General features: G+C 44.1%; 1 protein-coding gene across 1 annotated transcript in view; it reads left to right on the forward strand.

The window, feature by feature from the left end:
* Nucleotides 1-25,847, forward strand: part of LOC112298387 (4-aminobutyrate aminotransferase, mitochondrial) — an 80,445-nt gene that overhangs the window by 27,500 nt on the left and 27,098 nt on the right. The window contains exons 2-5 of the mRNA XM_024553350.3: nt 12,814-12,932; nt 19,554-19,651; nt 21,382-21,411; nt 22,957-23,074. Coding sequence (XP_024409118.2) covers nt 12,863-12,932; nt 19,554-19,651; nt 21,382-21,411; nt 22,957-23,074 — 316 coding nt within the window. The 5' untranslated portion in view covers nt 12,814-12,862. The remainder of the gene's footprint in view (nt 1-12,813; nt 12,933-19,553; nt 19,652-21,381; nt 21,412-22,956; nt 23,075-25,847) is intronic.

The raw sequence follows: 25,847 nt of genomic DNA on the forward strand, positions 1-25,847 counted from the left end.
GATCACTCAGTGTGGTGCCCTCACTCTCAGTCACTGCTGCCACTTGCGATTCCTCCAGGTTGCCATTCTCATTCCCTTACACCATGACCGCTGTCTGCAATGGCCCCACCACCTTGGTTCACCTGCCAAAGCTCTAATCACCTTTAAACATCCTCTGTCACTGCTTCTAGGAAATCTTTAACTTCCACCCAAGTAGACCTGATGCAATATGCCTTCCTCTTCCTGCCCCAACCGAATCCCTTGTACCTCTGGCGTTGTGTACCTTCCAAACCCCTTTCTCCATTTACCCATGAGCTGCAGTTTATTTTATAAGAACTTGAAGAGAAATATTGGTTAAGATGAAATACATGCAAAGCGACTGACCTAGAATCTTAAAATGTCAAGGCCATAAAAGGCAAAGCTGTTGAGAAAGGTGCTAGGTTAAAAAGGCCACTAAAGAGCCACACAGATGGATGCAATGTGATCCTGGGGTGGAGCCTGGATCCAGGGAACAAAAACCAGCCACAAAAGACGCTTTGGGACAAGAGAGGGAATTTGAACAAAGACCATATATAAGATAATAGTATTATATCAATGATAAATTTCCTGAGCGTGAAACGCCTTGTATCTCAGATAATTTGTACAGAGGTTATATAGGAGAATGTCTTTGCTCTTAGAAGATATAAGCTAAAGGATTTAGGAATGAAATTTCACAATGTATGCAACTAACTCTCAAATAATTCAGAAGATAGATGGTAGATAGAGTACAAATGTGGCAGATTATTGACAATTGGTTCTAGAATTGCGGGTGGTCATTGAGCTATGCTTGCAACTTTTCTGTAGATCTAAAATTTTTTTGAATGCCTACTATGTGTGCTGGGCATCTGCCTAGTTGTGTGCACAGATTGCCTCAGAGCAGCCTGAGAATGAGGGAGTCCTATCATACCCATTTTCTAGTTGAGAAAACAGACAAAGCCAGATTCGAGCCCAAGCCAAAACCCACATTAATTCCACTGCCCCACTGTCCACCATTATTGTGAAATTACCAAGGATAACTCATCAGTCTTGTGCCTCTAGAAGAAACATTTCTGGTTTGAGTCTTAGGGACTTCACCTCTTTACTATGGTGTAGAGGTTAAGAGGCCTGAATCTAGAGCCAGCTTGGGTTTGTATCCTGGCTCAGCTACTTAATGGCTGTGTGTTGTTGGGCAAGTCACTTAATCTCTCTGTGCTTCCATTTACCTTTTGTTTCTGTAGAGGAGGATGATAATAGTAACTACTTCAGAGGGTTGTTCTAAAAACTAAAGGCACTATTAACGTAAAAAGCTTAAAACAAGTTTTGGCCCAAAGTGATCAGTAAGTGTTTGTTGTCACTGTTGCTTTATCCTTGTTCTTATAATCCCAGCACCCTCTCCATTGATAAACCTGGAAGATCTTTCTCTTCTGCACCCAGGGTTGGCTTGTGTTCTAGATCCTGCCCCTGGGCCAGCCCATGCCTCTGGCAGGCGGCCTCTAAATGGGTGTGGGGAGGGACAGGGAACCAGGGCTGGAGAGGTCAGAGGTCTCCTCATGCCACCTCTTCCCCCTACAGGACTGCCCTCCATAACTCCCCTGTGAACCAGTCACTCAGGCATGCTGTAAAGACCTCCTGGGAAGCACAGGCCCGTCAGTGGGAGCCTGCAAACACAGGAGCTCACCAGAACCTTTGAGATCCACTTCACAGGGCTGGAACCAACCTCTTGTATTTTGTTTGTTTTGCGCTGCTTTTTGCCACTTATATATGGCATACATTAAAACTCCTCTGAGAGTTTTAATGTTTAAAACTCTCAAAAAAGAACCCAGATCACAAAAGAACCCAGACAAAGAGTGTTTATAAATTCATTCATGGCTCTTTGGTTCTGCCAGGCAGATGTTCGCACACCTGAAAAGCCACCCTGAGAGCTGACTGCAGCGTGGGGCTGGTCTCAGACCTGATCAGGTGGCTGGATCCTCAGTCACCTTGGTTCTCCCACCCCATCCCCTTCTAAGGGGGTGGCAGGGAAAGGACTGTTGCCATAGTGACCACAGAACCTAGGCTGTCTCATTGGGACCCCGTGGTCAGAGCATTCAGGTCCCAGAGTGCAGCACAGTTGTCGGGCCCTCTCTGCACGTCACTTGGTACTAGATGCTGAGAGTTCAGAAACACATTGGTCGCTGTCAAGTTATGCTGATGACCCTCCTCACAATATGAAAAGATTTTCTTTGTTTACTTCTTTCTTGTCTCTCTCTTCCACTGGAACAGATGCAGAAACTCTGCTGTCTGGTTCTACCACCCCCACCTGAGTCCTTAGGATTCACTATTGTGTCTTCAGGCAGCAGGCCATCAGGAAATAGCAGTGCCTGAGTAGAAATTGATGAATGATTAGAGGGATGGATGGAGGGATGGATGGATAGATGAATGAATGAATGAATTTCACAGGCTAAAGGGAGAGACAGAGATGTGAGCATATTGTCACATTACAGGTGAACTGGAAAAGAACATGTATATGTAAATTTATAGATAATCTAAACACGACAAATGCTGACAGTCGAAGCTAGATGGTAAGTATAGTCATGTTCATCCTGTGTGTTTGAAAACGTTCATTAAAAAAATAGAGTGCTGGAGAAATACAGGTGAGTGGCATGTAAACCCTGAATTGAGAGTCAGAGCAACTTCCGGAAGGAGGTGGCCAGAAAAGGGCACTGTGAAAATGTGCACAACAGTTAAGGGAATATGAACAGGAGGTGAGGGCAGAAAAGGGCATTCCAACAGGCATTACCACATGCGCAATGACCTGGAGGCAGGAAAGAGCAGAGTGTGTGCACATCAGAGTCAAGGGGGCAGGGAAGGGCAGGAGTTACATGTGGGGGGATGGAGAGGTGGGCTGTGTGCCTAGCCAGGCAGCTGGGATTTATCCTGAAGAGAGTAGGGAGCTAGGGGAGGTTCAAGCACGAGGGTGATTGGGTCAGCCTCGTTATGTGGAAAAACAAAAATCATTTAAATTTAAAGCCCTCAACTGTTCCTTCAACCCTTATTTTTTTTGCCTGGAGGATGGCAGGCTTTTTTTGTACATGTCTCAGAGAGTGTCATTTTGGATATTTGCTTTTCTTGCTTAGCAAGTTTGTTTTCCCCTAAAAGCATGAAAAAGTCATGAAGGGGAGTCCTTTCCTCAAAGGGAAGGAAGGTAGAGAACACCTGCTGATGAGAGTCAAGGCACCAGGGAGGTTTGGATGCCACCCAGGATAATTTCATCACAATTTCAATTATTCCAGATCTTTGTCTCTGGGAGGACAAAACACTAAGAAAGCAATTGATTGACATGCAATAATTACGAGCATTCTGCAATCGGCTCTCCTCCCCAGGTTCATGTCCCAGCTCTTTCCTTGGTACCATATTTTGTCCTCTGGGCCCCACTCCTTTCGCTAAACAGGCTAAACAAAGCATTGTCAACTGCGCTGTTAATGGCTCCAGCCATCTGCCCTCTGGTGTCCTGTGGGAAGACGCCGCCAAGCACTCTCTAGTGGACAGGTTACATTTTACGTTTCAGGAAAAACAAGTCGCCAGATGGGGAGGTAGGGCTGGGCGTGAGGATCTTTGAAATCGATACACAAGTGCCATCCATCCAGAAGGCCAGACTGTTTGGCCAGGGTCATGTGATTGACAGCTATTATGGCCACATCCAAAGCAAGGGTGAGAATAGTTGAAATAGTGTTTTTTGGAAGCAAAAAATCAGGGTGCTTTTTCATTGCTATATCTTTGGACCTCGCCTTTGCTGGCTGTCCTGCACAAAAATGCTTAAAGAGTTGGCTAGCAGAATTAGGACCCAAGAACAGGTAGGCAAACTCTTTTTCACAGATTAATGTTTAAAACATCCAGCAAGCATTCTCTATTACCAGGAACTGCCCTAAGTACTGTGGAGCTGTAAAGATGCCAGTTCTTCCACCCAAAGGACCCTTCATTCCATTGGGTAGAATGGGGATCCTCATGGAATTAGGGCATCTGCACCCTGGAAGGGATAGCATTCAGGTGTGGGGGAAGTGCCAAGTGTGGGCTGAGGTCGGAATTGCTCAGTTAGGGCAATCACAGGCCACCATGAATGAGTGTGTGGCCCAAAGCTGAGTGTCCTCAGGAAGACTGCAGCCAGTGATAGTTGTTGCTTTGAAGTTCTTTGTTCCCGGAAAAGAGATATGTGCTGCTCTGAGTTGTCTGATGAGGTTTCTGGGTAAGGACCAAAACCACCAAACTGGTAATGTGCCCAGATCTTTGTCTTCAAGCCCAGCCAGCCCTAGTTCTAACTTAGCTCCACTGTCTCCAGCTGTGTGTCCTTATGCAAATGGCAAAACCTCTCTAAGCCTATCCCTTCACCTGAAAATTGGGAATAGAAGTATTTGCCTTCCAGGATTAGACGAGGGAGTGTGGTAAGGCTTGATGCAGTAGGCATTCATTCATTAAATTGTAGCAAATTCCTATGTACACACATAAATGAAAGATGCTTTGAATTACTGAAAAGTTAAGGTATTTCCAAGGGACTATCAGGCACACACTCTAGCTCCTATCACCAACACAAACACAGGCTTCCAAGTCGCCCACCATGCAGACCTTGAAGGAAATAAATAGTTGACTTGTTATATGCTATGGTATTTGCATACTTGTTCCTGCAGTTCTTTTTTTTTTTTTTTCAGGAGAAGTCTGGCTTTTTTTCTTTCTTTTTATTATTTTTTTTAATTTTTATTGTTATTCAATTACAGTTCTTAAAATGGTTTGTTTTCTCTTAAACAGGAAATGCATCTCTTCCAATCACATTGACCTTATCTGTTTGTTTGTTGTTGTCCCTCCCCACAGGTGGGGGGCGGGGATGAAACTTCCAGAGAACAGAGCAGGACATGCCCTTGTTCAGCATGGTGTTTGAGGCATAGCACAGGTGCCTCTGTGAATATTTGTGGAACTGAGCAAACCGATTTTAAAGGCCGGATCTTCTGTGGGTAGCTTCTTCCACGTTGGCACAAGCAGCCTTCCCAAACCAGACTGTTTTCACTCCTCCTCTCGTGTAGGGTCGGAAATCCAAAACTAGCTCATCCATTGATGATGCTTCTTTCTGAATATTCCCCTGAGTGTGTCTCACATTCAGATATTGGAAGCCTTGTATACTCTTTTTCCCCTTCACTTTGCTCACAGGCTGGGGAGCTACCCGCCTTCTGGGGTCGCAGTGATCATGCTCCCTGCATGCGTGATTTAAGTTCACTTCACTCTTCCTGATGGAGCCTGGTACGCAGGGGCAAGGGAGGAGGAATGAATTGGGGCCCAGATGCCTGAGGGTTGACAAGGTTGCAGCAGAGCAGCTCCTCAGTTGTGGAACCTGGAAATTCAGGCTCATCACAGGGCCACCGCACCTGCAAATAGCTCTTCCCAGCCCTTCAGGCTGTAGAAAAAATGCCTTCCCTAGAAGGTAGAGGGTTTTCTGGAAACTGAGACAGTGGCCTGCAGTGACCCATCCCTTATCTGTCCTGTGTACATTCTTCAGTTGGCCCTAACCAACCAAGTGCCTCATGGCCTCATGAGTAAACTTTATTCTTCCCATTTGACAGATGAGGAAACTGAGGACCTGATAAGTTGAACAACTTGCCCAGAGTCATCCAGCTAATATATGGCACATTAGGACCCAATTTCTGGCTCCTGTGACTTTCTAAACAGCATCCTTTCTCTTTATTAGGAGTCAACACTTGCCTGTTTCCAAGAACAGTTTTCCTCCCCTCTTATACAAGTCACTGATGATTGTATTATGCCCAAAAGACAGATTATAGAAAAGAAACTGGGAATGCCAGAAGGAAGGGCTGGGGCTGCGCTGCGGAGATAGCTGGGGGTGCTGAGGAAGCTGGGGTCGGAAGAGGGAAGCGGGTTTGAGGTAAAGCCTCTCTGCCCCAGTGCCATCCACCATCCATCACAGCTCCATGAATGGGGCCCTGTTAGCCATCTGCAAAGGTCCAGCATTCCAGCTTTATTGGTTGCCATGACAATCCCTGGCCCTGACAACCAAGGCTCACTTGTGTTATTGTGCACTATTGAGTGTGCAGAAAAGCCAATGGCTGGGACTGTAGACTGGAAAGGAACGTCCCCAACCCCTGCCAGCACTTTTGTCTCTGCCCTGAGAGCAGAAAGGAGAATGAGAGAGCCTCTTCAGAGCCTCAGAGGGGTGTGTGTGGGAGGGGGGGGTCCATATCTAGCCAATGATGCATGCAAAGAGTTCATGTTCACAGGGCAGCGTATTGGAGAGATGAGTCAGACACCATCTTCATAGGTCATTTGTGGAGGGTGTACTATTTATTCATAGATTGCAGCCAGGCACTGCTTTGAGGATAGGGATACAGCAGGGACCCAAGTCTCTGGTCTTTGTTCACCCTCTGCTAGCCCACAAGGTAGGTTCAGTTGGCATTATCCCCATTTTCCAAGTGAGGAAGCTGAGGCACGGAGAGGTTACTTAACGTATCCAAGGTCACACAGCAGGTAAAGAAGGGTGGTTTCATGTTCAACACCCTGCACACCACTTTCTCAAACAGCTACCTTTCTTCCTGTATCTTTCAGATATTTAACTTTCAAAGTGAGGCCCCCTCCATTTTGAGGGCCATGGGGGCTATGCAGATCTGGGTCAAGGGCAGGGTCGACCAAGCACCCCTTATGACGGTAGTTGTCAACCTTACCTTGGGAGTTTCCCCTGTGCCCAGATCAGACCCCTGTGACTTGGGTTTAGTTGTTCTGGGTGGTGCCCTGTCACAGGTGCAGAGCCCCCAGCCACATCACTGACTTGTGAGCTCTGAGGCCTTGGAGAAGCCCACAAACCTGAGACTGTCATACAAGACAAACACTGCAGATGATAGAAATTACATGTGGAAGGTACATGACATGTGGTAAGTGAGCACTAAACAGCGGCCAATCCTTTTCCTTTCAACTTTTGTTCTCCCTCCAGAGCCAACTGGAAGGGTTTGTTTATATATTTATGTTTTGGCCTTTTACCTGAGTCCTCTCATCCTATAGACTTAAACATTCCAAATGCATGAGGCAGATAAGAGGGAGCCGGAGAGAACTAATTAGCATTTTAATTAAAGGGAGAGGGATGGGGAGAGGTGGGTCCACCGGAGGACTTGTTATCTGGTTGGACCAGGGTGCTCGCTCAACTTGTTCTGTCCAAGACCTGCAGTAAGAAACAACACTTATCACTGGTCCACTTCCTGCCTGAGACACAAATCGCCCTCACCTGCCGTGCACTCTGATGCTTCCTATTTTGTTTTAGTTATTGATTGATTTAAATTTCTCTTTTGGTTCTGGTCGTGTCAAAGAAAAGGTCTCTGTTTGATGCTAGCCTGCCTTTCACAGCTGTCTAATATCTGCCCATCTCCCATTCCAGCAAAATGGACCAGGCTGAAGCCTTGGGTGGTCGACTGTGCCCAGCTCTTAATTTAATAACCTGCTTTAATTTTATTACATTCTTTTCTCAGTCACCTTTGTTTATAGCAAATGAAACATTGAAGGAGGGGTGTTGGATAGTGATTAGAAGAGATTCTAGGAAATACACTTTATTTAAACTTTAAAAGCAAGTTGATTTTAAAGAAATATGTAAAGCAAATACATATCATATGAGAATTAAGAATGTGAGAAGTCATGTGCTGTGTAATGAGAGGAGGTTTGGAGAACACAGGGAGACTGGGGGTTTCAGAGACCAGGAGCACCAGCTACCGACCTGTTGCCATTCCGATTTTGGGAGTGCCCCTCAAAGTGCCCCCTCAACCCAGGATCCTTCAAGCCACCCACTTCTTTTCCCGGATGTGCAATCCAAGGTCCAGAAGATTGCAAAGGGTGTGGAGGGTGATCTCATGCTGCTTTGGGGGTAGGAGTAGCGGGCCTAGGGTGCCCAGTGACTTCAGACTGCAGGGAGGAGAATGTTGTTAAGTTGCACAAATTTCAGACCTGCTCCCACATTTTAATATCAATCCTCGGATCTGCCTCAAGAGACAGGTGGTATTGTCCCCATTTCACAGCTCAGACCTGTTGCATTCATTCACCACATAAATTGACTCCAGGAACTCTGCTGAGCTCAGAAAAACTCGACCCCCACTCTCTGAATTTACAATGCATTTTTCTAAGTGCGATTAGAGTGTTTTTAGGCAAGAGAGTGATGTGAGATTAACATCCTTAAAAAGGTTGGGGACCCAGGAAAAAATGGATAGAGAACAAGAGAGGAAGCTGAGGGGCCACTGTGCATATCATAGCCCTCATCCAGGCAAGAGATGGTGCCAACTTGCACCAGCCCTGTTAGGGATTTGCCCCCAAGCACAGGGCTCCAGGAACCCTGGGCACACCCACCTCTCATGCCATGTCAGCTCTGCCTGGGAAAGGGAGCCTTCCCTTGTGGCCGGCTTGTGTTTGAGGGCCGCAGAGCAAGTCCTCAGGGAGTCTGCCTGTGTGCTGGGCCCCTTTCCTCAGCGACCTCAGAACCTGCCCTTTATCTTCCTTTTCACCACCCTATGATTTCATGCCCAAATCCTTGACCATTCCATGTCCTCTCACACCTCCTAGCATTTGCACAGGCCTTACCCCCCACCTCACCCTTCTTCTGTGGCTTCTGAAATCTCCCACCCTTTCAAGGTACAGCTCAGGTGACACCTTACGGGCATCATAATTCCTGCCAGAACTAACTCTTGAATGGCACCTTGCTCATACCAGCAAATAGTCATGATTCCATTATTCTACTCTGTCTTACACAGAGTTAGTTGTTGACAGTGAACTGGAAAATTTTTATAGGCTGTACATATCTTACCAGGTTATTTTAAGAACTTATTGGCGTGTTAGGTAAAGCAGCCTAGTACATTAAATTCTCCCATTTCCCCCCCTTATTCCTCTGCCACTAAATTATGAGCTTTGGAAAGAGAGAAGCATTTTATTTATCTTAGTTTCTCCTATTCTGCCTAAATAATGCAGTGTCCTGCCTGCAACAGGAGCTAATTAATTTGGTTGATTAAATTAATGGGCTAGAGAAAGTGAACAAATGACATTAGCTCTTCTGGTTGTTGGAAGCATATTGTGCCAAGAAGTGGTGTCTGATGGAGATTAGGTTTTGTTAGAAGGTCAGTTTCAGCTGTGAGCCACGAAAATGTCACCTGAGATATGGCACAATGTGACATTTTGTAATTGAAAGTGTGTGGGTGTGACACCCCCTTTTGCAGAGAATTCAAATGTTAATATTTGAGTTCTCTGAGACTCTCCAGTTTTTAAAAACACAGTTAATGGAAACTGAATTGTGTGGAGTCTTAAGTACTTCTGCTTGAGACAAATGGTTCTAAATGAGAGCCAGCAACTGCTCCCTCTATATAGTCACCAGGCCGCTCGATTAACAGGCTTGCCTTGAGTTGAATATTCTGGAAGAGATTTAAAAGAATTTTATTGAGTTATCAAGGGAAGAGTATGGTTCCTCAGTTAATTTATGGTCATACTTTCCAAGCGCGTGCTTTTCTTAATAATATTCCCTCTGGTGAAGAGCAATAAAATTTTCTCCCTGAACTAGATTGTTAGTATTCATCCAGCCCTGTATCTACTACCATTAGATGCTTTGTTATTTGCTGAATTAATTGATATGTTATAATGAAAGGGCTTTGGGGTCACACAGTCCCACACAATCTTCTGTCCAAGGCCAATACCATAACCCCCACCAAACTGCCATCTTCTCATATCGAAAATGGGAAGATACTCTACTTGCTGAATAGCTGAGCAGATTGAGGGGGACGTAGTACCCTTCAGAATCTCACCCAGCAACTGCACACCACAGTCACTTGTACCCAGGAGGAATTCTGGGTCCCGCAGCAGGAGAGAGGAAGGTTTGCTGGCCCTGAAGCCTTTGTCCTCAACTACCCTGCAGGACCTTACTCCACCTGCAGTGCTGGGCAGAAAAGGCAATGTTACTCCCAAGAATTGGGGCTTATCAGCTCTAACTCTGACCATGCAATTAGCTGAGACTGTTTGAAAGCAACAGAAATCCACTCAAGGTAATGCAAGCAAGCCAAAAAGGAAGGGGGAGTGCTTTCTGAACTTTCTTACTAAGGCACTGCTAGGATGGGAACACTTTCCCCTGGCTCCTGTTGTTTCCTTCCATGTGGAGGGACATCTGTGAGCCAAATACTCCTGACTCTCCCCTGCCCTCACCTGCTCACTCCCAGGGGAAGGGGGACTTAGGTTCACCCCACTACATTCAGGAGTGAGTGTGTTGCATCTAATGCCAAACTGGGCTACAGGCTTGAAATGGCACCAAACAGTCCCCCTATCCAGGACCCAGTTCCTTTCTCTTGAACTACTTCTCTCTGCATAGGCTGCATTCTTCTCCATCCAAAGACCCTGTTTGAAAGCTAGTTGCTCTCACCAGGTAGAGGACAGCTAACCCACAGCTCCCAGGACTGTGGCCCAGCCCCTCCCAATCCACAAGGGCCAGTGGGTCACACAGAACAGACATGGCTGCCAGGGGAAGTTTGTGAGAATGGGGAGGTGTGGTGTGGTGAGCTGACACCCCAAACGGTGCCTCCTGCACCCACACCCTGGGCACCCTCTCTTGCCTCATCTGTGTAGACAGGTTAATGATGGCAGCTACCTCCTAAAGCCCTGAGAATGAAATGGGATGGTATCTGTAGCACCAGCCTGCACATAGTAAGTGCTCAATACATAATGGTCAGAGGACAAGGATTGCATGTGATTGATCTCTGTACCCAATGCCCAGTGGAGGACCAGCACATAGTAGGGGCACCATGAATATTCACAGAATAAGTAAATCTTCAAATCATTGCCAACCACCTCCCTCCTTCCCTCTTTGCTTCTAATAATACAGCCCGAAATCCCATTCTCTGAGAGGGCACTGGTTCGGCAGTACTGCCAACCCATTACCCAGAGCTCAGTGCCAGACACCCACACACCCTCGCCTGCGCTGCTGAGCTCATGCACATTGGGCTTTCTGAAACCAGCCCGTCATCCTTTTTCCATTCTGCACTGCCGGATCTCTCTGGATTTCTGCCCATCACTTGTAGTTGATGCTTCCTTCATGCTGTCGTCAAGTTGGTGCTGAAAGGAAGGCTTTGTGGCAGAATGAGTGGATGGACATCTATGGAGTGTTTGGACTCACTATTGAATAATGGTAAAGTTTGCTGACTCTGGGGTCAGACAGACCTGAGTTCTGTTTTCAGGTCCACCGCTTAACTTTTCTGTGCCTCAGTTTCCTCAACTGTGAAAAGGGGACACTTAGCATTCTTGTGGGTGTAAATAATAATGACAGATATTAATAGTCCTGCATATACTGTGCTTAGCACAATGTGTGGCACACAGAAAGAACTCAGGAAACAGGGTCCACAAGTAGCAGCGAGAAATGCATGCTGCCATCATTGCTCTGAGACACAACACAATACAACTGAAAACACATGTGTCAAATAACAAAGCAGGTATTTAGCAAGAAGACCCACAAACAGAAAGATGCACAGACAGCAAGTTTGAATGGCGGCTTGGAGAAAGGGGAAGGGGAGTGGGAAGGGGAGTTGGAAGGGCTTGGAGAGGTGGGGAGTGGAATGGGAAGAGGTGATAAAAAGAAACAGACAGACATTGGAAGGTGGGGGAGTCGAGTTGCTCCTGGCCCATGATGCCAGAGGCAACCAGCAAAGCTATCTATGCTCAGGGATTTGGGGGCAGGATTCAGGAACCGTTTGGAGGGAGTCAGCCAACACTCCCGCGAAGTGGAAGCTGAGAACCCTGATCCCTGGTGCTGTGTAGGGTAACTATCCAGTTTGCCAAGACTGTTCCAGTTTCAAATTGGAAAATCCCCCATCCTGGGAGCCCTCTCAGTCTCAAGCAAAGTCAGGATGATTGCTCATGCTAGAGATGTACATGTCTCACCAAAATGGGCCACCAGATACTCCCCTGGGTCTGCAGGGTTCCCAGACAGCCCAACAACCAATATTCCATGTGGGAGCAAGGCAGAGGGAGCTCCCAGGCTTCTGCCCTGAAGCTTCCTCCATCTTGGTTCTTCCACCATGCAGAACACAGACTTGCTTACCTGTCCCAGGTGAATAATGCACTGAGCTCATCTACAGAGGCATCTCAAGCAAACTCTATCTCCTCTCTCTGTTTTTCCATCTAGAAAATGGGTATAATCCTTCTACCTGATGTTAATTTAAAAATGAAAAGGACTTTCAAAGTGAGAGGCAAACAAGCAAGTATTTAAAATCAATAAAAATAGCTATTCAGGACACACATACTGATTCAGGAGGAAATCCAAATAGTGTGCCGATTAGGAGACAAAGGAAATGAGTATTTATGAGAGGGCATGGGGAACAACTCCATCAACAGAAGGAAGACATTTCTATTAGTGAAGGTAACATAACATTGTGATGTTTATCATAAAGAATGTTTTAAATTTTTAGTCCAGTAAATTTTCATCATCTCATAGTTACATCTGCTTTCTTGTTATCTTTGCAAGCAGTTTTTTGGGAAACAATGTTGCTTTAGTCTAGGTCCCAATGTTATTTTGCCCTGTTTTACCATTTCAAGACAGTTTCTCTGGCATGGCAGCTCCAGCTGCATTTTAAAGCGGCTCCATTTATTATTTCTTTGACACTGGGGTATGGTCAAGGTCAAATGAAAATATATGTGAGTGGGCTTTGATTTAAAGTGTATATTCAGTATAAAAGCAAAGGATTTGATGTGAGAAGAACCTTCTCCGCTATGTGGGGGGTGAAATACTTGGCTGGAGAGGGAGTGGTCTCCACTGGCCTAATTCTGCGTTTCCCCTTCTTTTAGGGTGGGAGCGTGTGAAGGGGCTCTCTGTTCCCGAAAGAGAGCCTCCATCATGGCCTCCATGCTGCTCACCCGACAGCTGGCCTGCAACTTCCAGCGCAACTACCGCCTGCTTGTGCCCGGTAAGCCCTGGGGTCTTGACAAAAAGTAACTGGTCCTGGAAGAAGACACAATCCAGACTAGGGATTCTGGGCTGGAAGAGTCCTTGGGTACGAAGGCATTGGTCAGCCAGTGTTTCTGGGGCTGTCCCACCATCCCCCATGAAACAGTCACCATCACTACCCCTCCCTATTCCCCTATTCCTGCCACATGCTTCTGTCCCCTGGCAGACAGCTCTGCAATGGGCAGGGAACTGACCCCACTACCTGCTTGCACAGAGGTGGTAGCCCCACGGTGAGAAAGGGCCCAGGATGTCCCCACAGAGACCATGAGACAAAATGCACAGCTAGAGCCGCTGCCAAGAAGTGAAGAAAGCAACAAAAGTCATTGAAGTTGATGTAAAGGCTAGCTGTGCTTCACGGGCCCTGGACAGGAGGTGGCCTCCCTGGAACATACCATGCCCAGTACCCTCTCCCTCATCTCTTCATACCCCACACCCAACCTGCCAGCAGCACCACCAGCTCTTCTGTCCCTCAATCTCTCTCAGATGCTCCCTTTTCTCTCTGCCTCACTGAGTGAAAGCAGCTTAGCCAGGTGAGCTTCACCAGTGAGCACCCTGCTTGCAGGATCCCCTGAGACCTCACTCCCAGTGGTCCTACGAGGAAAGCAGGAGAGAATCCCATTTTACAGGTGAGAAAACTGTGGCTCAGAGAAGCAGAGCCATTTACCCAAGATCACTCAGCCACAAGAAGCAAGTTATCACCCCTTCCCTGTGTGCCTCCATGTGGCTCTGGGGGAAGGACAGGCTAGTACTGACCTCCCTTGGGACACTTTGTGCGTCCAGTCTGTCCCCAGTTCTCTAAGAGCCATGTGCTTGTCATCATGGTATTCCCTATTGTTGTCAGTCCTGTCTGCCTTCTGAAGACTAATTGCTTGCCGCATCCTTGGTTTGCATGTTGGTATCCTGGGTGAGATAAAAAGCAGGAATGTTCACTCCTCTCCTGGGAGTATTAGCAGGCTTTATTTTAAAATAAATGTTTTATTTGGATACGGTTTTAGATATATAGAGAAGTTACAGAGGTAGTACAGAGAGATCCCATATGCCCCTCACCCAGTTTCCCCCCTTGTTAACATCTTACATCTCAAGGATACTCTTGGCCAAACTGAGAAACCGACCTTGGTATGTCACTATTAACAAAAGTCCAGGCTTCTCTTTGGATTTCACCAGTTTTTCCGTTAATGCTCTCTTGCCCCAGGATCCAATCCAAGTTTCCACATTGCATCTTGTCACACTGTCCCTGTCTCCTTGCTCTGTGACAATTTCTCACTCTTTTCTTGTTCTCAACCTTGATTGCCTTGAAGAGTTATTAGTAGGCTTTGAATTTTTTTGTTTTATTTAATTATAAGAGAAGCTTATCAATGCTTACTCATTATGATGTTAAAAATAAACTGAAACCAGAATAATCTAGGTCTAGCGTACGTCAAGTGGGAGGGAGGGTTGTGGGCATGGAAGACTCATTCATTCCATAACTAGTATTGTTGAGCCACCTACTAGGTACGGAGTGATATACTGGGTGCTGAGCACATGTGGCCCAGCCTTTGTGCTGTCATTCTCAAGGCCATCTGAGCCTTCCCAGGGAGGCATCCAGGAAAGAGCAGTGGACTAAGACTTGTAAGACTGGGCTACTAGCTTTGTCCACCACCTATTAGCCCAGGGAACCTAACAATGGGCAGAACTCCAAGCTTCAGTTTTCCCATCAGGAAAGTGGAGATGATAATGACATCCTCTCTGCTTTACAAGTTAGTTGTATCAGAAGAAATGGTTCATGTGAAAGCACTTCATTTATGTTTACAAAAATATGAGGAGTGCCCTAACTCCCATTTTTATAAGCATGGATGTGGAGACGCAATGCAGAAAAACACAAGTGGCTAAATTAGAGTTACTCAGCTCTGCATTTTCTGGGCTGGAGTTGAATCTTTAGCACATTTGTATGAGACTTAGAAAATCATACCATGAGATATTTTTTCTTTTGGCCTGTCAATTTGGCATATCCAGTAGGATTGATAGATGATGGATGGATGGATGGATGGAGTCTTTTAATATTAAAATACAGTGCTAACAAAGATAGCAGAATGTGTGCACTCTCATACACTGCTTATGGGCAAGTAACAATAGGAGAATAGTTTTAAAATTATAGGAATAAAATCTTATCCTTAACCCATTTAGTCCTTGCCACAGCTCCATAAAACAGAGGAAACTGAGACTCAGAGAAATTAAGTAACTTGCCCAGAGTTAGCAAGGCCCTGAGTCAGTGTGGCCCCAGGACTCACACCCTCAACCAATGTATTAGTTATCTATTGCCTTATAATAAATACCCCCAACCTTAGTTAAAATAATACATATTTATCGTCTCCTAGTGTTTGTGGATTCGGAATCCAGGGATAGTTTATCTGGATCTTCTGGTTCCAGGTGTCTCATGAGGGTGCAGCCAAGCTATTAGGTGAGGCTGGGCTCATCTGAGGCTCACGGTCAGAGCTGTGGGTCCCCTTCCAAGCTCACTCATGTGATTGTACTGGATTCGGGACCCAGTGGACCTCTTCCTGAAGCAGTTAACCACATGGCAGCTGCTTCCTTTGAGTGAGGGAGAGCAGGAGAGCACCCAAGTCGGAAGCCACAGCCTAATGCCATACCCACTGTGTGCAGATGCTTCTGTGTGTTTCTCACCCTTTGATCATCATAAAGCCATTAAACATGAGGATAGTGCATAGCCTGAGACAGTGTTCCCAATGGCATCATTTCATGCCACCCCCCAAAAAGTTTATAGTAGTACATTGACAAACAGAATACAGAGACTGGGGAGACTTGACTGCAAAGTGGTTATCTCTTGGTAGTGAAATTAGATGTGGATTTTTTTCATTGTTGCTTATTGATATTTCCTCAATGAGCATGTTATCAAAAAATAAGTGGAATGGACAGCTGGGGGGAGAGATTAGATTATTTAAAAGAGAAGCAGAGCAAACAATTCCAGGTGAGCTTGACCTTGACTTTGACCAGGCTCACATCCTTACTGTTTGGAAAAATGACATTCACTTATTACCCTTGGTAGAGATCAAAAGGACGTTAAAAGCATTTGATGGCTGTTTTTATAGTTTGAAGTTAAAAATTGACTCTGTGGGCCTGGCTGGTGTGGTTCAGTTGGTTGAGGCATTGTCCCATAAACCGAAAGGTTCTGGGTTAGTTTCTTGGTCAGGGCACATACCTAGGCTGTGGGTTCATTCCCCAGTCAGGGTGTGTATAAGAGGCAACCAACCAATGTTTCTCTCCCACATCAATGTTTCTCTCCCTCTCTCTCTTCCTCCCACCCCCTCTCTCTAAAATCAATAAGCATGTCCTCGAATGAGAATTTAAAAAATTGACTGTGGATCAGCATGGGAACTGAGGGTGGTGAGTATCACTACTGGACCCAGAGGACTGGGCTGGACTTACCCACTGTGCCTCATCTTGTATGTCAAGGCAGACCCTTGCCTTCTGGGTGTACTGCTTTATTTCTGATGAAAATGCTGGATCATTCAATATTAATTCATACCATTTTTTTTTTGCTTCCTTAGTAACCCTAACCCTAGTGCTTCTGATAGTAATTTGCCTCTGGGGGATGCAAGTTGTTTTGCTGCAAATGTTTTACTTCCAAGATCTACACTAGATGACATCAAAGATTGCATCAGTTACATTCAAATTATCTAGGAAAGGAGAGGTCAGGTGGACAAATTTGTAGTTTAACCACTCACAGCTGTATGACTTTGGGCAAATTAATTGACTTTTCTGAGCTTTAGTGTCTTCTTCTGTAACATGCGACTAACATTAACCTACTAGGGGGTTGTGATGATTGAGGTAATCTATGTAAAGTGCTCAGGATAATCCCTGATATGTTCACCATAAGTGCTTGATAAATGCATATGTGCTTGGGTGACTTGATGTAGTAGATCCCAGGAAAGGCTTCCTTCCTTGACCATTCAAATCTTGTTCTTTTCTCTTGTGGTTTATATTATATATCATCATCAAGAGAATTATAAGGATGTTATATATCATCATTGGTATTATATTGGTATTTGGTATTTGGTATTTGATTATTTTTCTCTACAGAACTGAAAAGTGAGATATAGTAGGGAAAAGCAGGAAGTATTAAACCTGGGTTCAAACCCTGCCTTTCCAACTCACTAGCTATGTGACCTTGGGAAAGATGCTTAACCTCTCTGATTCTCATCCAAAAAATGGGAACAACAATACCGTCTCACAAGTGGATTGTGGATTAATTAAACAATAGACGAGAGTTTGCCTAAATAAGGTCTGCCTAGCTCACGTGTTAGCTCCCCCATCTCTCCTTTTCTGACAGCACTGTTGCCACCAAACTTACCAGGCTCTGATTTTCAAGATCTCTGCCCAGCAGTTTTGGCCCTCTTCCCTCCACACCCACGAAGACTTGCACATGGTAGGAACTGATGAAGTTCTTGAAACAGACCCATCTGCCTTGTACCTGGCCCTTGGCATCCCCTGTCCTGTGCCCCATCAATTCCTGCTCCCAATGAACAGGTTCTTGCCCTCTCTCCACCGCCCCTCCCTACCCCACCTCCCAGCTCCTGTTTACTCAGTCTTGGCATCATCATAGCTGCAGCTCCCACTGCTAACTGCCTCCATTCCTGGTATTCCCACCTTCCAAATTCCAAGAAATCTGCAACAATGTGCTATCAAGACATTTTCTGGAGATAGGAAGGGAGAACTTGCACATTCTCATTTGGAGGACAGCTTGCTAATTTTGAAATTTTTACTTTCCCCCTTTGCTGAAACAAAGAAAGATCAGCATCAGTTAAGAGTTATTTTTATCTAGGTATGTATCCCTGTTTTATGCAGGTCTAGTTGAAATAAGCCTTGACCAAAACGTGGAGTTCTAGCCAAGGAAGAGATAAACAGCTGAGTATTAAAAAACAAATATCAGTATGTCCCAGGACCTTTAACTCTCTGCTAATAGAATCAACTCTTTAGGAACTCCCTTTTCATTATAAGATCAAACAGAAGCCAACAAAATCTGATTTCTTTATGCCTTAAGATAAGGGTAGTGTTGGATTTTAACTGGACTTTACATTCAAAGGGCAACATAATTAATTACATTACATAATTAATTCAGATATCCAAAGCAATTGTGGGAAATTAAGAATGAATGTAAATGTGTTTGCTAACATAATGGCTTAATATGATTTAGCCAGCTGTGTGTGTGTGTGTGTATTTGTGTGTGTGTGAGAGAGAGAGAGAGAGAAATACTAGCACATTTCTTCACCTGTCTGAGTTTTAGTTTCCTCTCCTATGTAAGGAAGCAATATGAGCTCCCCCTCAGGGCGGCGTAAAGATGAAATGAGATCATGTATATGAATTACATAGTCACTACCAATTCCCTAGTTTGATGCAATTATGGCAACCCAAGTAAGAGGAACTAACATTTCCCAACCACCATATATATACCAGGAAGATAAAAGATGACCAGGGACATTATAGGGATTTCTAGGGGTTACTGATTGTAAATTATTATAAATCATTACACATTTATCCTGGATTCACCATGCTGCCTTTACTCAGGGATCAGTGAGGCTGGGGGTTGAGACTACCCTCTATGTCTCAGCAACATGCTAAGCCGAAAAGCTTTGTGGGGAAAAGCTCAAACACCTTCTATAATTTTATCACTGCAAAAAAAGTGAAATGAGTTTCAAGCAAATGATTTGTGCCCCAAACTTTTTTTTACAACAACAAATCTGGAAGTGGGGACTACCTGAATTTAGACATTTGATTGTCTTCTCCCAGGTGGTTTTTGACTGTCGCAACTAGGGACACAGCTCGGGGTAGGTGCTACGGGCATCTAGGAGGTAGAGGCCAGGGATGCTGCCCAACATCTGCAGTGCACAAAACAGCCCCTACAACATATAGTTCCAAGCCCAAAATGTCAATAGTGCCAACTCTGGGAAATTCTGGTCTATAATATTAATGCATTTGGATATAGATTAAATTGTTACAAAATTTGGATGATTTTATAATCTGATCTTTCATATGCTAATATCATGGCCATCTTTCTGTATCCATAAATATTCAATACATCTATCTTGAAACTATTAATGGATGCACGATATTCCATTGTCCATAAATGGTGGAATATGTTGCACATATTCTATTGAGCTACCCTTCATTTTCAGACATTTAGGTCATTTTCTGTTTGTTATTTGAGACAATACGATTACAAATATTTTTAACCTACATCTTTGTGCACTGGTCCCATTATTTGCATAGGATGAATCATAAAGAATGGGATTATTCAGTCAAAAGGTATAGGAAGCCGACATCAGCTTACACTCACACCAGTAGGACTCAAGCATGCCTGTTTGCCTACAGCATCACTGGCACTGGGCTTCCCCATTTTTCAAAAATTCTCAGTGTTTTTGTGGTGCCCAGGTCTGGCCAGACTCAGTGTTCTGGGGTGGTCTGGCTAGGATGGGTTGAGGATAGGATGGGACCGCCTCTGTTGAGAACATTGGGTATCTGTTAGGGCAGAATTATCATTATGTCTGCTGTCGCCAGGGGTTCTCATTATCTTTGTTTACTGCAGGATCCCGACATATCAGTCAGGCTGCAGCCAAAGTTGATGTTGAATTTGATTATGACGGACCTCTGATGAAGACAGAAGTCCCAGGGCCTAGATCTCAGGTGAGTTGAGCACACCTGAGTGGGAGTTTTGGAAAAGAGCAGAAGGGGTCAATGAAGCAAGACCACAGCTGAGCTTAGGAACTGTATTCTTAGCTGCTTTCAGAGGTTTGACTGCTAGATATCTGGGACATTAAGCAAGGGCATTCTACCATAAGAAGTCAAAGAAGTCTTCTCAGTGGAGAGGTATCAGTATCTGCTGCCACAATAATGCTGTGTAACAATCACAAAATCTCAGTAGCATACAGATTGCTCATGCATCTAGGGTTAACTGGGAGTTGGCTAGGCAGCTCTGTTGGTCTCATCTACATGCCTGGAGAATAACTGGCCATTGGCTGGTCTAGGCTAGGCTTGACTTTGTCACTGCAATGACTTGGCTCTGCTCCACATATCTCTAATTCTCCAGCAAGCTGGGCTAGGCTTGCTCTCATGGCAATGGTGGAGGAAAGCATGCTATAGGTCTCTTGAGGCCCAAGCCCCACAATGGCCCATGCCCCATACTGGCCCACCATCACTTACACCTTGTTCTGTTGGCCAAAGCAAGTCAAGGGCTGGGGCAGAACATTCTACCAACAGTGGAAGGACATGGCAATTCTATATGGCACAGGGCATGAGTAGCAAATGACCTTGAGCCTGATCTTGAAGGACAGACAGGTGGAACCTGCCAAAGGAGTGCATTCTGTTCTAGGCAAGGGAAAAGGTATGTGGAGAGGCATGCATGGTGACAGCACATGGCATATGAGAGACATTAGGTAGCTCTGAATCCCTGGAGTAAATGTCAGTGTGCGAAATGGAAGAGACACAAATTGAGTGATGAGGGAGACTGGAGATTCTACTCAAAGATGCTTCTAGAAAGTCTGCATATAGCACATTTTAGAAGACTGACTAACCTTGATTCTATAAAGTGACATGCAATACTCTTTCTAATGTTTGCACCTAAAAAATAACAGTGTAAACATTTTTAGTGTCAAAATGTACCCCTTTTGTCACTGCAACAATTTATAAATCCAGAAAATTTTGTACTAATAACTGATTATAGTTATTATGGAGAACGTCTGCTAATAAAAAGAAAGACTTTTAACGCATATGTCTATTGGAAAGCAGTGAGTTTTACTTCAATAATAGTGAAATAATTTTGGAATAATTTTTGATATTTTGTCATTAATATTTCCTTTTTTGAGGTAGACATATATAATTTTATAACACTAATTGCCAAAGTTTATGTTAAATCATTTTTAGAGACTAAATGTTTATAATATTAAAGGAACTGGTATGTACTCCCAGTTTCTATACAGAGTTGCACAGTGGTTTATGCACATTTCGGATTATAACTACACATGGGTCTTTGTGTGCATATTACATTTTCAGTTGGCTTTATTTTCCTAGCATGGTGTTAAAGCATTCTTTTTCCTAAATAAAAAGAAAACCCATGCTTTTATGGACACTAGGTAAACGCCTTCAGCTTAAATTTTTAAAAATATTTTAGTTTACTTGATTATCTTCCAAGTGTCTAAATCTCCAGTCTGTCTGTGGTACTGGTAATTCAACTGTCAAAAGTAGTTTCCCACCTACTATTTATATTAAGCAATTTTTAAATGTTGATAATATTGTTGACTAATTAACTGTCAAGTTATTAGCATGAAGAGGAAAGGAGCTCCAAGATTTGGGAAGACACAAAAGATTTTAAACTACATGTGTCCTTGCTATAATGCTTTTGCTTTTCTTGCCCACAGGAGTTAATGAAACAGCTGAATATAATTCAGGTAAGTGGGGATGAGGTAGCATTCTTTCCTTTGCTTCTCTGATACAGTTTAGCTGAGAGACACGGGTGCTTTCTCTGTGCTGGCTCTTTTCTAAAAAAAATTATATATATATATAATTTATATATATATGCATATAATTTATATATATATATAATTTATATATATGCATATAATTTATATATATATAATTTATATATATATGCATATAATTTTTATATATATATATATATATATATGCATGCAGCTGGCTTTTACTCTGAACCTTTTTTCTAAGTTTCCTTGTGATTTCTTTTTTGACTCATTGCTTATTTGCATGTGGTTTATTTTTCACATTTTGGTGAACTTCTCAAGTTTTTTTTCTGTTACTGATTTCTAATTTCATTGCATTGTGATTAGAAAATATGTTTTGTGTGATTTCAGTCCTCTTCAATGTATCGAGCCTTTTTATGGCCTAGCATATGGTCTCTCCTGGAAAATGTTCCATACGTACTTGAGAAGAACGTGTCCTCTCCTGTTGTTGGGTAGGGTGTTCTATAGATGTTTGTGAGATCTGTTGGTTTAAGCATTGTTCAAGTCTATTTCCTTGTTAATCCTCTGCCTAGGTAGTCCATCCATTGTTGAAAACCATGTATTGAAATCTCCGATACACAGAGAACTTTCTTGTAGAACTATTTTTTCCTTCAATTCTGTCAGTTGCTGCTGCATATATTTTGGAACTCTTTTAGGAGGTTCTTCTATGTTTATAATTGTTATATCTTCTTAGTGGACTGACCTCTTCTCATCATAAAATGTCTCTCTTCTAGTAACATTTTTTTTTGGTTTTACAGTCAATTTTGTCTGATATGAGTATAAACCATTCCAACTTTCTTATGATTACTATGAGAATCATGTATTTTTTTCATCCTTTTTCATCCTCAAACTCTTTGTTATTCTTGAAACTAAATTGTCACATGTCAATAGCTTATAGGTGAATCTTTTTAATGTAATCTGACAGTTTCTGACTTTTGATTAAATTGTTCAGTCCATCCACAGTTAATGTTATAATGATATAGTTGTATTTACATCTTCCAGTTTACATTTTTCCTCTGTCTCATATCCTTTTTGTTCCTCTGTTCCTCTGTATATTTTTTTTTACTTTTACATTTTTTTGCATTAGGTGAGTAACTTCTAGTGTAACTTTTTTATTTCTTTCATAATTAATATTTTTTCTTTTAGTTGTCTAAGTGAAAGCTCTAAGGCTTACCACATACATCTTATCAGAATCATCTTCAGAGTTATATATCAACCTTTTTGTTGTGATATATAAAACACATACAGAAAACTTCATACAATGCAAATTCACAGCATAATAAACTACCATAAAGCAAATCACCCATGTAATTACCCCCAGGGCAAGAAATGTGACCTTGCCAGCACCCACAGAGACCTTCCATGTGTCCATAGAATGGTCAGGTCATGGGTTTTTTCACTAATTCAAGCTTAATCCTAAAGATTGAGAATCTAGGGAGGTGCAAAGAGACTGACTCAGGCTGTTTTCCCCTGAAGAATGCAGAGGCTGTGCATTTCTTCTGCAATTACGAAGAGAGCCGAGGCAACTACTTAGTCGATGTGGATGGCAACCGAATGTTGGATCTTTATTCCCAGATCTCCTCTGTCCCCATAGGTAAGAGCTGGAAAATCAGTGTTTGGATGTAACTTCCTCTCTCTCTTAGTTGTGGCCACCTGGACTTAAGTCCCTTCCAGCAGGCACATCCCCACATGTCGTCTCCCTCAAGGGCAGAGAAAAGGAACAGGTAATCTGTAGAGGGTGTATTACTAGGGACTTTACATGTCTTCTCTCATTTACTGCTCCCCAGAAACAGTAAGTATGCATTAGCATTCGGTTTTGTAGATAGAGAAGGTGAAGATGAGCAACTTGCAGAGGGACGTTTAGCCAGGATGTCAACCCAGGTCTGTGTGACCACAGAGTTTGATGTGCACTCTTTAATTGGGTTTCCTAGAAGAAGAGTCTGCAGCAGGGATTCTATGCACATAGTTTATTATGGGAGAGCTCTGGGCAGAAAGGAGAGGAAGGGAAATGGCATAGGTCAGAGGGCAAAGCTAAGAGGGAGGGGCTGCCAGCCAGAGACCAACCACTGGCTAATACCCAGGGAGCTCTTGAGCATGTATTGTACCCTAGAGTTGGTCTCAGCCTGAAGCCAACAGACTTGCTTTTTTGTACCCCTGTGCCAGTCAGTCATTGCCTGTCAGCTGCTGGGAGGGAAGACATGTCATCTCTGGAGTAAAGTGGTTTCCATTCACCAAGGTCAATTTCCAGAGAAGGAGGCAGCTGGAGCCATTATCAGCCACATGCACAGCAGCTGGACGAAGGGTGGCCTGAGCCTTAAAGGTGCCCTAGTGGGGCACCAACAGCATCTGCCTCACCAGGCTCACCTTCTGGTCACACAGAGCATGACTTGCTGCTATAGGAAAGGTATACAGATGACAGGTTGGAGAGGGCTGACTTGAACATGCAGTAGCTGGTGTTTGCAGCTTGGATGGTTGATGTTTCTTTGGTCTGTGGATTCCCCTTGGATTCACAGGTCTGTAGGCTGAGTGTCCAGTAAAGCCTGTCCCTTTATGGATGATGCTGGACTGTCCCAGCTCCCCATCAGCAGCTCCCCACCCCCGGCAGCCTGAGGTCTTTCCCCTGAAACACTGAATTAGGTCTCCAATCCTCCTCTGCTCTCTCCCATCACAGTCCCTTGAACCTGTTTATTTCCCATTAGGATGCAATTAGACGGCAAGAGGGTGACTCATTCTTTTGGGGACTCCATGTTCAGAGATGCCTTGGCCTTTGAAGGCGTTTCAGATGCTGAAATTTACAACCCGTATCTCCATTTTGTGTCTGAGAGAAAGGGATTAGATCTCAAGTTGCTATGGGTTTGGATCTTGGCTCCACCGTATATTAGCTGAGGGACTGTGGGCCAGTGTCTCCTCAGCTGATTCCTCCACCCTCCCTCTCACCCCCAGGGCTCCCTCAGTTGCCGTCCCCAGCCAGCCAGTGTGTGTGTTGGGGGTGTGAGGATCAGGCCTGCAGCAGTTGTTAAAGGACTAGAACTTCTAAGTTTCTCTCTCTGGCCAATTTGCCTCCCATATCTATGTTCTTTGAGATGTTTTTTTTTAAACTAATAATTACTGAGAATTTGCTGTATGCCTGAAATATTGCAAAGTGCCTAACATGTTATAACGTTAAGTCTTTTAACATCACCCCCAGTTTACTGATGAGGAGCCAGCTTTCAAGAAAGTACAGGGTTTGCCCAGAATGTCCAGGAAGCCAAAGGATTTGAACCAGTAACTCTCTGCCACCTAAGCTTATTTCTGTGATTGCACCTTCCCAGAGAGCCACCCCTGCACTGTCCTGCCCTGCCCTGCCCTGCTCTGCTATGGGGGGCAGTCCATGCCTTTGAAAGCCCAGAGGGAGGAATACACTGATCAGAGGGACCAGCTCTACTTTCATCTGTCCTGAAGCCAATAGACAAGTTGAATTTGTGGCTTAATGAGATTTCCCAGAACCTGCTTATCTACTGAGGCAGAAAAGTCATAAACACCCAGACAGTGTGATAAAGAGCCAGAGCTGAAAGACCTCTTGCCAGAAAACAGTAGGAAAAAACCCACAGAGTGTTCCTTCCTTGAGCAATAAGCGCTTTCCAGCCTTGGGCCCAGCTTACCTTGGATTGTCATGGGGAGGGGTGAGGACATAGGGAAGACTGTCAACAACCCTTCCCCCTTGGCTTCCCCTCTGGCTCCCCAAGACCATGCTCCCTGCAGCAGGCAGAGTGAAACCACAAGTTTTTCACTTCTGTTCACTCTGATTCCATGGAGAAGTTCTTTAATTCCTGCCCAAACTTGCTAATCTCTTATTCTAGAGGCACCAGGCCCCAATCTCAGAACTATGGACAGGCCTCTCACCATAATGCTATAAAGTCTCCTTTCAAAGTAAATTTATTTAAATTAAAAAGTGAATTGATTGAAAGAAAATAAGTATAAGGTATGTGTGATACTTGAAGACTGAGAGTTTTTCTAAGTTTTACTTCCTGCTCCAAGATTCATAGATGAGTCAATCTTCTCACATACAACAGTTCTGGGTTCTTGCCATGTCACTGGGTTCTCTGCATTATTCATTCATTCAACTAGTGTCTGTTGAGCTGAACACTTGCCACTGCCTTCTAAGAGTCTTACAAACTGGTCTCCTGACCTCTGTGCTTCCTACAAACTTGACCATCCTATGGGAGTTGTTGCCAGGATTTGCAATAATGAACAGAAAGCCCCCTGCACAGTAAGATACTCAATAAGTGGAAGGAAAGGGTTTGAACCCAAGACTTCTGGCTCCAGTGCTGTGCAGTCCTGTCTTACACCTCCCTCCTTTTCAATAAAAGCTTCCATTTATTGAAAGC

The sequence above is a fragment of the Desmodus rotundus genome, chromosome 1, assembly GCF_022682495.2.
Source record: "Desmodus rotundus isolate HL8 chromosome 1, HLdesRot8A.1, whole genome shotgun sequence".
NCBI classification, from domain to species: Eukaryota; Metazoa; Chordata; class Mammalia; order Chiroptera; family Phyllostomidae; genus Desmodus; species Desmodus rotundus.